At 57.1% G+C, this 13,116-nt stretch overlaps 2 protein-coding genes across 4 annotated transcripts in view; one reads left to right on the forward strand and one right to left on the reverse strand.

The window, feature by feature from the left end:
- Positions 1 to 63: 63 nt before the first annotated feature.
- Positions 64 to 12,558, reverse strand: PRR29 (proline rich 29). Of its 3 annotated transcripts, none has more exons than XM_059147482.1 (6): positions 12,111 to 12,558; positions 2,478 to 6,593; positions 2,127 to 2,202; positions 1,836 to 1,942; positions 649 to 875; positions 64 to 488 (listed from the first exon to the last, which is right to left on the reverse strand). In XM_059147482.1, exons 2-6 carry the CDS (start codon positions 2,535 to 2,537, stop codon positions 200 to 202), a joined length of 759 nt encoding a protein of 252 aa, XP_059003465.1. In that variant the 5' UTR covers positions 2,538 to 6,593; positions 12,111 to 12,558; the 3' UTR covers positions 64 to 199. The 3 variants fall into 3 exon arrangements, with proteins under 3 accessions (XP_059003465.1, XP_059003467.1, XP_059003468.1); XM_059147484.1 differs by lacking the exon at positions 12,111 to 12,558 and having other exon boundaries at positions 64 to 228; positions 412 to 488; positions 2,478 to 5,725; XM_059147485.1 differs by lacking the exon at positions 12,111 to 12,558 and having other exon boundaries at positions 64 to 228; positions 2,478 to 5,732.
- SCN4A (sodium voltage-gated channel alpha subunit 4) overlaps positions 8,982 to 13,116 on the forward strand; it is a 43,301-nt gene continuing 39,166 nt past the window's right edge. Inside the window, exon 1 of the mRNA XM_059147479.1 lies at positions 8,982 to 9,107. The gene's annotated coding sequence lies outside the window, so the exon portion shown is untranslated. The remainder of the gene's footprint in view (positions 9,108 to 13,116) is intronic.

Genomic DNA, 13,116 nt, shown 5'->3' on the forward strand with positions numbered 1-13,116 from the left:
TCAAGGTCTCCATGTGGTGAAGAGGGTTTTGATTCACACAGGAGAGGGCCTGGCTGTGGTTGAGGGGTTGTGGGGTGGGTTGGGGAGGGCTGCCAGGCATGGGTGCAGAGTCGTAGGTTCTAGAGGGGCACTCGGGGGCTCCAGGGCTCTTTCCAGCTCTGCAATGAAGCTGGCAGGGTCCCAGGGCCGGTGTCTGTCCTCATGGTAGGCTCTCGGCATCATAGTAGTCTGGGGAGAGACGACACCTGTGTCTTGGCTCCCGCCTGCCTAACAGGGCCCCAAGGAGTGAAAGGGAAGGGGATAGGCCAGTGGCCGGCAGCAGTGATGACAGGTGCTCCCCTGCCCCCAACATGGCCCTCCTGGCCTCCTGACCCATCCCTGGGCCCCACTGTCCACCCGCCCTGCCCCTACCTGAAGCAGGGGGCACATCCGCACCCACAGTGCCTGTGGCACTGGGGGGTGGGGGTGGGGGCACGGTTACAGCTCTCCTAACATGGAGGAAAGAAAAGAAAGACCCCCCCGCATCAGAAGCGGTCTCTAGGGCCTTACCCAGAGGTATCTTCACCCACGCCCAGCTCCTAGTGGGCTCTTCCAGCCCAGCCCCAGAGCAGGACCTCGGCAACACCCAGATCCCCTGTCCTCACTTACCCCTTCCTTTTCCAAGAGGCAGGAGGGCAGTGCTGAATCCTGGCTGTGTCCTGCAAGTGGGGCTGATGTTGGGGGAGGGAAGGGGAAGAGACCGGCCAGGGTAGCGAGGGGCCCAGCATGGACATCGGGCAGGGCAGGTAGTGGTGGTGAATCACCAAAGGCCCTTCCTCCAGGGCTTGCATCTCCTCCTCCTCCGCCGCCTCCTCCTGTTGACCCTCCAGGTAGACCTGGGGATTGGGGGTCAAAGGGAGGAGGGAGGATGAAATAGGACCCAGTGTCCCCACCCCCACTTCTCTGTTCCTCTGATTTCCCCAGGCTAGCATGATAAACCGGCTGCCCTTTACTGAGCAGCTACTGTGGGCAAGTCAGGTACTTTGGAGACGTTTTTTCCTTATTTTGCAGGAGGGAAAACTGAGGCTCAGAGAGGTTGAGGAACTTGTCTTAGGTCGCCCACTAATAAGTGGCTGAGCAGGGACTGGAAGAATCCAGGTATGACTCCAGAGCGAGCGGGGTCAGGAGGCCAGTGACCCACATCTGGCCTTGCCCCCTGCCCCTGGACCCACCAGCCCCATCAGGGAGGTGGGGTGCTCATCCCAGGTGCCCCCGAAGGCCAGGGTGTGAAGAGGGCCAGCAGCCTCCACAGCCTGGATGGTGGACACAACCTGGCCTCCTCCAAGCGCCAAAATCCTACGTGGCTCTCAAGGACTGGTTCCAAGGTCCCCTGCTCCTCCAAGGAGCCCTTCCTCAAGCCCCAGTGCGCGCATGTGCGCGCTCGCTCGTACCTTTCTGCTCTCCCTGTGTTGGTCGGGCTAAGTCGCCTTGTATTCATAGTTATTCATTTATCTTTTTACTTGTTTAACAAATATCACCAGAGCTCCTAATAAGTATTCGGCAACCTGCAGACTCTGGGTACAGGGTGCCTATCCTCCTGAGCCTGCAGTGTAGTAGGGGGTACACTGGCAGGGAGACCTCCTTGAACACAAGACCTGAGTGCTCTGGATTTGGGGACTCCCACTCCATGTTGTTTTGGGGCCCTGGCACATAAGATGCCAAAGGGACCCAGTGGGGACAGCTGCACTGTTGCCTGATTCTTTTTCTCCAGGATCCACCCAAGGTGGATCCCCACCCTTGGACTTGCAGGTGGGTGACGCGGTGGCACACCTGCACCCCACCCCCAGCTGATGCACCTGCGGGTGGCAAGAGGCTGGTCCTGGGTTGAGCGCCGCGGCCACCAGCCCGCTCAGCAGCAGCTGGTGCATCTGCGCGTTCTGCAGCAACATCAGTTCCAGCAGGTCTGGCGGACGGACGGGAGGGAAAGGGGAGTTCAGCAGGCCCACGCCCGCTCCCAGGGCCTTACCTCCCCCGCCCCACCCCCCAACGCCCAGCCCAGGACCGCGCGGGAGGGAGGTGCTGCGAGGGCGCCCAGAGAATGTCCGAAGCAGAGTGGGGTACCAAGGCGGGTGAGCCCGGAGTCTCACCTTCCTTCAGTCCACCGGGCTGCGGGGTTGGCGGTGGGACCGCCCACACGACGGGCTGCAGGACCGTCACCCAGGGCTGGGGGGAGGGAGAGACTCAGCTCTGCGTGGCCGGCAAGGGATCGGACCAAGTTCTCCCCACCCCCTGCCCCCGTGCACCCCGCGAGTGGCCTCGCCCCGCCGTACCTCGTTCTCCTGCCTGCCCGCACGCCTCCCGGTTCCCGGAGTCTCCCGGGCGGCTGGAGTCGCTCTCTGCACCCACCCCACTTCCTCCAGGGTTCTGTCCCTCCGGGGACGGCTCCCCAGTCAGCCAACCCCCCAGGCCTCCCAGGTAAAAGCCGGCTCAGCCCTCACCGTCCGGGCGGCACTCTGCGGTGGGGCCTGACCCCAGCTCCCTCCAGTGCCGGAGGCCATGCGGGCACCTGCGGGTCGGGGTTACCTGGGCGACGAGGGCGACGCCAAAGTCTCTTCCCACGCATGCGCAGGTCCCTCCCGGGCGCCGGGGCTCCGGGCGCGCTCTGCTCTCCTCACCTTGGCGGAGGGGTGGCGGGGAACAAGGAGTCCCCGAGGACTCCCTGCCCCAGGAGGCCGCTTCCTCTGCCGGATGTCCACCTCCAACACCCCTGCGCCGCCGAGCTCCCTGGTCCTCGCTGTACCTTCCAGCCGTGCGCACTTCTGGGACCAAGAATGAGTGAGGGGCTGGGAATTCTGGCGCCAAAGCCAACACTTGGTTTTCAGGTCCCAGGATTGGCTAGGGTGATGAGTTAAGCAAGAACAGAACATTCTGTACGCAGGCTGGGCAGGGAAGGGCAGGTGATTGAAGGCAAAGGGTGTGTTCTCCGTCAGTCTGAATCCGAGGGGCATCCTTTGGGCCAGGAGTGGTTTCTGGAGCCGACCAAGGACGGAAACATCAACCAAGCTCACAGAAAAGGCTGGGCTCTGGCCAGAAACAGGTGGCTGGCCCCATGACACCCCCCCCACCCCCACCCCCCCGTGGCTTTTTGCTCCCTCATTCCTGGCTGCTGCTTGACAGAGGTGGAGAAGCGTGGCGAGATCAGCACCAGTGCCCCCATTATTATCCCACATCCTGGAAAAATGACCAAAGCATGCATTCTTTTGACAGGAAGTTATCAAGGTCTTCTTGGCTTCGGAACAGGTGAGGGGAGAGATCTATTTCGGCAGCTGTGACCATCCTAACATAGGCCCTGAGCAGCAGTCAAGGAAAATCCAGACAGGAAGCTGGGATTAGCGCCCTTGAGTTGCCTTTCCCCCACCCTCTACTTCTATTCAGCTCCTCTTCTCGGGAGTTCTGGTATCTAGAACCACAAAGACCATTCGGACCTCCTCGCTTGTGTCTTAGTCCCTGGGTGGGGACCTGTGGGCAGAGCTTTAGCTGGGAGTCTTACCACTTCAGTGGCCTTCAACAAGCTGACATCCGGCAATTTGGTGGCAGGCCTGGATGGAGTGGGAGGAGCCCAGAGGGGCATCTTTCCGTCTTTCCTTCTGCACCCTCATGGCAGCAAGAGGGGCAAAACCAGTCCTTGTGTTTAGCATCAGCAAAACCTTAACCCAGGAGTTGCCCACAAGGGGCCCTTCTGAACACTGGAGGCACAGTGGTGTATTCTGGCTGGTCCCAGCATTGTTAGGAAGTGAAAATGTACTCAGGAGAAGGGAGCGAAAATACAAGGCTCCCGCGGGAGAGACCTAGAAGAAGGGGTCATATAGAGATGAATTGATCACTGAGGGATAGCGTTCTCAAGCGGATCATCTTGGGATGGGGCCAAACCGTGTGGGAGAGAGAGAGAGGGCAGGCCAGGCTGGGGACACAGCCTAGGCAAAGGTGTAGGGTCAGGCATGGAAGGCCTGTAATGATGCAGTGGGCACATTGTCTGACTGTGGTGCAGGGTCTGGGCTGAGAGAAGTTCCAGCAGCCCAGCCAGAAACAGGTCAGACTCACAGGCCCCGTCAGGAATTTACGCTGTGCCATGTGGGTAATAGAGAGCTCTTGGTGCATTATGAGCAGGACAGAAATGGGGGGGGGGGTGATGTGTGCACGGCCATGTGTTAGGAAGATTCATCTTGTTCCTCACGTCTTCGTGTATGTCAACCAGAATTAGGAAGAACAAATGTCTGACGGGGATGTATCTTCCCAATGGTATACATGGTATACAGTTGGTTCCTGAACTCACCTACAGCGTCTCCACCTGGGGATATTTTCTGGCTACAGGTGAGGCAGGCCAGTGACTTCTGGCCAGAAGCAACCCTGATGCACTTGAGGGACAGCAACTGACAGTAGAGCCCGCTGGCCTCAGTGGGGCAACTCTGGGAGAATCCTACCCCCCGAAGTCTGTCAACACCTCCCTGTTTCCCAGTTACAACCTACTTACCAAGAGAATATACACTTCACTGGCTTTTTTTCTTCCTCTGTCATTTCTCCACTCCTCCACGGTGAGTGCTTCCTGGGAGCTCCTTCCAAATAAACTACTTGCTCCCAAATCCTTGTCTCAGGCTCTGCTTTTGGGGGAATCCACACTAAGACACCAGCCCCCCATTCTCTCTGTCTCTGTCCCTGGGCTGCTAAAAACTCCTGGAAAACGCAGTCCTAGTAGCTCTATGATAAATCTGTGTTCAGTGAAGTAAAATAGCAAAACAGATGCTGAAGAAAAGTCATCTGATAGTGTAAGAGCCAATGGAATAAACTGAGGCAAAACTGGCAGCAGGCAGACCCGCTGGAGGCCACCATCCTCCTCCCTCTAAAAGCAGCCCAAAGGGGCGCCTGGGTGGCTCGGTAGGTTAAGCATCTGCCTTCTGCTCAGGTCATGATCCCAGGGTTCTGAGATCAAGACCCACGGTGGGCTCCCTGCTCAGAGAGGAGTCTGCTTCCCTCTCCCTCTGCCCCTCCTCCGGCTTGTGCGCTCTCTCTCTCTCTCTCTCTCAAATAAATAAAATCTTATAAAAAATTAAAAATAAATAAAAGCAGCCCAGAGCAGGCTGGAGGCAGCTGTGGAAAACAGGCAGGGCTTGGCGATTACTTCAGTACCTCAGACATAAGATCGTCTGTTGAGCCCACACGTGTTCTGGAAGATAGGGCTGAGGTAAAATGGTCTGGTTTCCGTATGTAAGTCGAGTTCTTTGTCAAAGGAAACCGAAGCATTTGCCTTTTGAAGAATGGCAAAACTGCATTTGTTTATCTGCCTGAGCTTTTTTGCTTATAGATCTGACATTAGTCTGACGGGAGGAAGTGACTTTCCAGTCACTTGGCTGGCCCACTATTACTTTCTTTGAGGCACTGAGCACTCTACCTGTTTCCTTTTCATTTTGTCCCCATGAGGACTCTCGTTCGTATCTTTGCTTTTGTTTTGTTTTGTTTTGTTTTGTTTTACCGGGTTTTTCTTTTGTTTGTTTCCGAGTGTCCCACAGCAACATATATCAGAAATCCTCCCTGCTGCCTCCGTAAATCTATTTCTGGGAATAAACTAAACACAGCAAAAGATTTCTCTTCAAGTGTGTTCATCACAGTGTTACTTTTAAGGGTCGAAAATTGAACATACCAGTGTCCTCCAAGAAGGGAATGGCTATATAACTGAAGGCAAGTCACTCAAAGGAAGCTTGCACAGTCATTTAAAAACACACACACACACACACACACACACACACACACACACACACACAAAACATGAGCTCCTTCCTCTCCTCCTCAGATGGGAACGGAGAGAAAAGAAAAGGACTCTGGTGGAAATTTCAGTGTTTCTTTTTGGTACAGATGAGGAAGTGCTGAGCAGAGACGACCCGACTGCAGGCCCTTTTCTTGGGCCCTGGTCCTAATGGGGACACTAACTGGAAGGAGCTATTTACATGACTGACTGACTGGCTATTTTGGGAAGGCCTTGAAAATACCAGAGTAAAGAAATTCCAGTTTTCTTCTTCAAGGTTCTGACTGTGTTGTTTCTCCAGATTGTGGCTCTCCTTGTGAGCTGTGGGATGGAGCCCTAAGCCCCTCCCCTACTCCCTGGAATTGGCGTGCCGCCAACCATGGAGGAGCACCTGCTGAAGATCCCAGGGAGTCCCCCTGAGTGAATGGCTCAGGGAGGAAACTGAGGCCCAAGTGGGGGTGAGGAGTGGAGGGTAGTGGCCAGGACAGGATACGACAAGGTCAGGGTAGGATTTTCTGAAAGGTGGTCCTATTCTGCAGAATTCTTGTGTTTGTGGCCAACTGAAACTCAGCCTAAACTGGCCTAAGGAAGAGGGATGCGTTTTGGCTCACGTGATGGGGGAGGACGGTGACAGGGCTGCTCTGTAGTCCCACTGACTCAAGGGTCAAGCAGGGCCTTCAGGTCCCTCTCTCATCTCCCTCACCTGTGTGTGGTGTTCTCATTCCTTATCCCACAGACAGGCTCTTCCACTTGGTGGGAGACATGCCTCAGGCACCTTCAGACTTACTTCAGTTACTCTACACAAACTTAGAGAATCCTGAGGAGAGACAGATTATCTTTCTTTTGTATGGATACACAAAAATCCCCAGGAGGGACTATGATTGACCCTACCTGTGCCACATATCTACCTTTGGGACCAACCGCTGTGGCCAAGAGCGTTGACCAGACCTGGGTGACCTGGCCACCTCCATGGCCAAGGTGGAGGGTGTAATCAGCAGCCATACCAGAATGACATATTTAAGGTAGGGAAAGAGAAGTTCCCCAAAGGAAGGAGGAATATTGTCATTAAGAGAAAGAGAGATTCATTCTTCTTGGGCTTTGGGGAAAAGTCTTATTTCACATACAGCTTTGGTTTTCCAGTCAGTCTTATTCCTAGTCCAAATGACACCTCACGTAAATTAGAAACATTAGCCCTGTCCTCCAGATAGTTTGATACCATCTGCTAGACAATTATCATCTTAAACACATGAATCTACAATGATAACAAATGTGATTGGTGCCCAGAATTGTACAGTGTACGACCCAGACAACCGAACACAGCCGCCCTCCCCACCCTTCATATGCTACAATTCCCTTCAATTACTTCAGCCCCTCATTAAAGAAATTCTTACCCCATAGAGCTCTAGGTAGTGCCCAGGTAGAGACCATAAATGGAAATGACAGCTGCCTGCCTACCTCCTCTCCAGTGCCCACAGACAGGGAGGAGTGAGCTACCAAGGGGACAGTAGCCAGCAGCAAAGCAAACTGGAGCCAAGGCAGGGCCATGAGTAATGACAGGAACCCTAGGGAACAGTTTCAGGGAGACAACTTGGGAAGGAAGAGACAAAATGTTTGCTTTTCCTCTGAGCGCTAAAAGAAGAGGATCCATGCAAAGAAGAAGCAGGGGTGTGCAGACACCCGGATCACATTAGCAATAAAACTTGTGTCAGAAAGGTGTGGGAGCCAAGCAGCATAAGAACCACACACAGAGAACACCCACTTCACACCTGTAGGTTTTGGAGACATACCTCTGAGGGTATGAAGTTGGTGTTGGTCCCCTGGGGAGAGATGTGGGCAGTGCAGGCATAGTAGAAAGTTCTCCAACCACAACCAGGCCTGGCCCCCAAGAAGGGGTTCGCCAAGGCTGATGCTGGATCCACCGAGAGTGTGCTGGGAGGAGAGAGGCCAACCAGCCTCGGACTGAGGGTGACCACCCCCCAGGCCTCCCTGAGCCCCTCACAAAGGTCACTCCGTCCTGGGCTCTGCTCGGCTGGAGCTCTGGCTACCAGAAAAGATGGTGTCAGGGACAGGCATGGGAGACGGGGAGCAATGCTGGGAGCTTTGGGGAACAGTGACTCTGGATTCAGCCAGGGAAGGGTTCTGTAGTCCGCCTGGGGCAAGTGCAGTGGGCGAGCTGGGAGGTGGGTTGTTTCATATCAGCTCCACTAGGGGTCCTCACAGCCCCAGAATGCAGAGGGGGTGGGGGGGTAGTTGGGGGGTGGGGGGCAGCTAAACCCACCTCATGCTACCCCCAACCCACCCTCCGCTCCCCAAGCTCTGAGGGACAGACGTCTAGTGAGTGGGATGGTGGCGGGGGTGGTGGGGAGAGTGGTGGTGGAGAAATGACTCTAGAGACTTCTGTGTCGTCCAGTGGACAGTTATGCGCGCGCGTGTGTGTGTGTGTGTACAGATAGGCACACACTTAATGAATATCTAGTGACCATAGGTACACACAGGTGGCCCTGTGCACATGGGAACAGGAGCGTGGACTTAGACAACGGTGCAGATAGGAGGGACATGCACGGACGTGCGTGAAAGCCCAAGCGTGACTGTGAGTATAGGTGTGTGGACACACAGTGATAAAAGTCTAGTGTCCGGAATACGTGGTGTTCTTGTTCACCTGGGCGGGAGAGTAGATATGACTATATGTATGTAATAATACAAGTCTATGCACAAGCCTGATGTGAGTGTGGTTGCGTGTTTGTGTGAGCAATGAGCATGTGTGGGAATGGAGGTAACACACGGTGGAAGGGTTTGTGTGAATGTATGAAGGGTGATTTATGTGTATGGCTGAGCACGTGTGAGTATGGTTATTTGTAGGGAGACACGTTCGTGAGTGTGTATGGAGCGAGTGTGAGTGTGCGAGCTGGCACATGCCGCCGGGGCTCCTGGGAATGAGTGTGAAGGGATCCTGTTGTGTAGAATGAGCCTGGGTAAGCTCCTCAAGGGTGGGAAAGGACCCATGTGAATGGGCTCCTCCGCGTGCCCCACTGTGTGTGCACGTGCATGTGCGCGTGTGCGCGTGTGTGAGTGTGAACAGGCAAGAGTGTGCCAGCGGCCCCGGGCCCGAGCGGTCCCGGGCTAAGCCCGAGCACACCCGGTGAAGCGCAGCCCAGGCTCCCACCTGAAGATTGGCCCAGTCCTCAGGTTTCACTCATGACCCTGTGACATCAGCGGCAGCAGCTGTCCCCGCCGGCCGGCCCCCCGGCCAAGTCCCCCAGAGTCCCAGCCCCAGCCCGAGGTGGGCACGGCGCTCCAGGCTCGGCCGCAAGCACTCCGCTCCTGTCCAGCAGTGAGTACCGCACCCCGCCCCGCCCAGCACCCCGAGGGCCGGCAACCCCGAGGAGCAGGGCACCCTGGCCCCATGCCCAGCCTGGCTTCAAGGAAGCCACCACTTTGCTCCGGGCACCGCTGTCCTCCTGCCCACACCGGGCCCTGCTCTGCCCCGGCCGCAGCCGAGCTCCTTGGGCCTTGACCCTCCCCGTCCCCAAACTCGCCTCTTGGGGCCCCCCTCGGCTGCCCTCGGTGCCCCTGGCTGGCTGTCTTTGCCCTCAGCAAGAGTCCTGAGGTCACCAATGGCCCAGTGGTAAAGTCTCAGCTCCAGACAGATGAGCACAGGGTGACCCCAGGGACGGGACTGGGCTGAGTGTCTTCAGGAGAGGAGAGGCGGGGAAGCCAAAACGCCTGTTCCCAGTGGCGGCTCAGCCTGTTCACCGGCTGGGAAAGCAGGGCTGTAGGGGGAGGAAAGCCGCGGGAGGCCGGGTGGGGGGTGGTGGCGGCTCCTTTGCTCTGCTGAAACAGGAATCTTCCAGATGCCAGCAGAGGACACATCTCAGGCTGCACCGCCCAGGCTCTGCCCACTGCCCCTGCCTCTCCCCGGGCAGCTTGTGGCAAGTGGGGAAGGCAGAAAGTGTCCTTTCCTGGACAAGTGGGGAAGGCAGAAAGCCTGGCCCAGGGGGAAGGAGATGGGGCCACAGCACTGAAGGGCCGCTGGGAAGTTCAGGAGGGGCCCTGGCGCCAGGGCAGAACGCAGCCCCTTCCCCCTCCCTGCTGGCAGAGCTGGCACCCCGGCCTCCGGGGAAGAGGGGGCGGGCAGCCACTAGTTCGAGAAGCCGAAAGGTCTGAGCAGAGGTAGGAGAAAGAGTTTGAGAGGAGTGTGGTGTTGCTTATCAGAGAGAAGCATTTGTTCAAAAGATCGGGAAGTCCCCATCTAGAGGGCCCTGAGGGTGGGGTGGGGGCTTTTGAGTCTTTCCAAGAAGGCACTGATGTGGCACAGAGGGCCTGAGCGCCTTCCCAGTGGCAAAGGCTAACCACGTCTTGCGGCCCCTCCCCCTGCCCGGGGCACCAGGCCGGGGCACCACAAGGGTTCACACTGCCCCAGGTGGGGAGAGGGCCGTCTGGGTGGATCCTAAACATGGCTCCGTCCACCCATACCAGCAGTAGTGGGGGCCTGCCTGGAAATAAGTCAACCCAGAGTCCGGGAAGGGCAGAGCCCAAGGGAGACTGGAAGGCCCTTGAGTTTAGCCTCTGTAGAACAGCCAGCTTGAGGAAAACAGCTGGAGACCAGTTTGAGGCCAGTCTGGCTCATCTGGAGAGGGGAAGGGTCTGACAGAGAGATAGGAAGAGCCAATGGTGGGTTCTATTGTCATTCTTCTATGACCAAGACCATGATTGCCTCCCAGGGCCCTGAGTTGGAGAGCTAAGGAGACCCCAGGGGCGGCAGGACCGGTTTTCCCAGGACCCTCCAGATTCCTCTTGGGTCATCCCCAGCCCCCTGGCCGTGGCTGGCGGTCTCACTCTTGGAGGCCACGTTATGGACAGTTGAGGTGACCACATACGTATTGGAGCCACATCACCTATGTGGGCGATATGAGGTCCCAGACATAACCCAAGGGCCCCCTCCCGTGTCCATGCCAGTCATCTCTCAGGGGATCGGCTGGGATTTTTACTGGGGTTTTGGGAAGATAATTAAGGGTCTTTCCTAGGTGCCCCTGTCCCAGCCTGGCTTTGCTTGTGGTTTCTGGTTGGGAACCTGCCCGAAGTGAGGACTCGGGACTTGGAACCACCTTCCTAGCTCTAGACTGCCCTGAGCATCAAGGCCTGCCTACCGGTTTCCCTCGCCTGGGCTTCTGGGTCCCACGCTTGGGCCCAGGGTCCCGGGGAAGCCCGAGTTCAATCCTGAAACACACATCTCTTGGCCAGACTATGGAGGCGGTCCTGACAAGGGCCCTGCCTTCGGAGGCCGGAGGCCATTCCAGCCCCCAGAACAGAGAAAAGTGTAGAGAGTGGCAGGGAGGGGGTGGGGGGAGTCCAGCTGGGGATCGAGTTCAGAGAAGTCTCCCAGGGCCAGGCACAGCAAGAGAGGAGACAAGGGATTGGACTTCACCGAGACGAGCAGAAGGGCTCTCTCCAGGAGAGAGATGCATTGATGGGAAATGAAAAATCTGAGGCCCGAGTCCCAAGAGAGCAGGTAGGGAGAAGGGACAGGACGAGGGGGGTGGTCGTCAGCACCCAAGGTGCTGACTCTTCTTGAGGAAGGGTTCAGGCTCCGGGGGTCCTGTTCCTTGCCCAAGGCGCACAGCTAGTGAGGGGTGCTGACGCTGGTGCAGGGCTGGATAGGGGGCAGAGCTGGCCCCTGAGACTTGGGGGCAGTGCAGGGGGTTCCCATGGGTAGCCTGAGGGCTGGGGCAGGTGCTGGGCCTTCGGCAGGGGTCCCCACTCTATATCAGCAGAGACAGGCCATGGTATACAGGGGCTCCTTTAGGAGGTGTGTGCTTATGGGGCTGGGGGGATCCCAGGTTCCCTCTACCTCCATCACCCCTGCCCCAGGCCTTTCATGTGCTCTGGCCCCCCTTCTGCCTCGTCAGCAACAGCTATTTTTATTCCCGGAGGTTTTCAGTCAACAGCCATCATTGGGGGATGGGGCAGCAGGAGGAGCAGGAGGGGCTCAAGGAGCAGACAGAGAGACGGGTGGCAGGGAGCTGTGCCCCTCGACAGGCAGGATGCCCCTTCCCCTCAGGCCTTACTGCCCTCTGCCAGGAGCCCTAGCATAAATGCAAAGGACAGAACCACAATGGTCACCAGACCCCACTCTGTTTTTTAACTGGTTTGTGAAGCCAGGTGCCCCTGCCCGCCTCCCTGCTCCCCACAAGTTAGGTGCTAGAAGGACATGGTCCACGTAAGACCCGGGTGACGGTATAGCTTAGTGTTCAAGTGCCGGGGTTCTCCTGAGAGCCCCATGGGCCAGGTTTCAGCCCCAGTCTACTACATAAATCACCTCCACCAAGTGACTTACCTTCTCTATGCCTCAGTTTCCTTCTCTGTCAAAGGGCGTGACGAGAGGATCATGGTGAGGAGTAAGAGCTCGTGAATGGGAGGTGCCGAGAACAATGCTTGGCGTGTAGTCAGTTCTACATGTTAACTAGTAGTTAATGATCGTGGCTCTTACCAGGCTGTGACTCTGATGTCCATGTCTCATCTTGGGGCGGGGGGAGGGTGGGCAACGGAAGGAGGGAGAGGCGTGACGAAGGCGGGTCTGCCGGGCAGGCGGCAGGACAACCTTCCCCAGCGCTGGGCACCCTGCATAGCTGGGATGGGGAATGCGTTTTTTTCCTATCTGGTCTCCCTCAGGTGAGGAAGATTCTTTTATAAAGCGGATGGCAGACCCCCTTTCAGGAGGGTCCGCCGTTGACTCATGTTGCTGTGAGGACAGTGACTCCAAAAGCCAAGCCGAGTCCCTCTGGCTCCCATTCCAGCAAGATCAGCTTGTGACTCCGGTCTCTTTGGAGGCTTGTAAAATCTTGATTGGCCTTAATTGGGGAGAAGGACCTTGTACCGGAATTGTTGGTGGGAAAACATCCCTAGAGCGGTTTCCGGTGTAGAGTGGAGTTCTCCAAAAAAGTGGCAGGGCCCCGCTGGCTGAAGGGGCAGAATGACTCCGCCAGCCTTCCTTGTGGGTTTCCGGTGATGGGACTAGGGCTCCACAGGCAGCAAGAGGATCACTCTTCCTGGCGCTGGTGACCGTGATCCCCAGCTCCCGGGACCTGGCAGGTGTGGGGGGGCCCCAGTGGGCAGGGCCACGGTCTGGGAAGGGTAAGGGTGTGGGGCAGCGAGAGGAGAGAACAGAAGCAGGCATCTCATGGGGTGGACTGCAGGTCAAAGCAGGCAGGGCAGGGGAGCAGCCCAGTGTGCGGGGCGGGGGGGTGTGGATCTGCCCAAAGGCGGGGGAGATGTGGCACAGATGTGTCCAGGAGAGGGTGTGCGTGCACAGGTTTGAGGGGTGACATCCACAGAACCCTCGT

Source organism: Mustela lutreola, chromosome 15, assembly GCF_030435805.1.
Source record: "Mustela lutreola isolate mMusLut2 chromosome 15, mMusLut2.pri, whole genome shotgun sequence".
NCBI lineage: Eukaryota > Metazoa > Chordata > Mammalia > Carnivora > Mustelidae > Mustela > Mustela lutreola.

Excerpts from the sequence above, each read along its gene's own strand:
- PRR29 (XM_059147482.1), bottom strand. The coding sequence starts at position 2,537 with ATGGCCTCCGGCACTGGAGGGAGCTGGGGTCAGGCCCCACCGCAGAGT. Across the intron at positions 1,943-2,126 it reads GCCCGGTGGACTGAAGGAAG|ACCTGCTGGAACTGATGTTG; the intron begins GTGAGACTCCGG and ends TCCGTCCGCCAG. Across the intron at positions 489-648 it reads GCCTCTTGGAAAAGGAAGGG|GAGAGCTGTAACCGTGCCCC; the intron begins GTAAGTGAGGAC and ends CCTCCATGTTAG.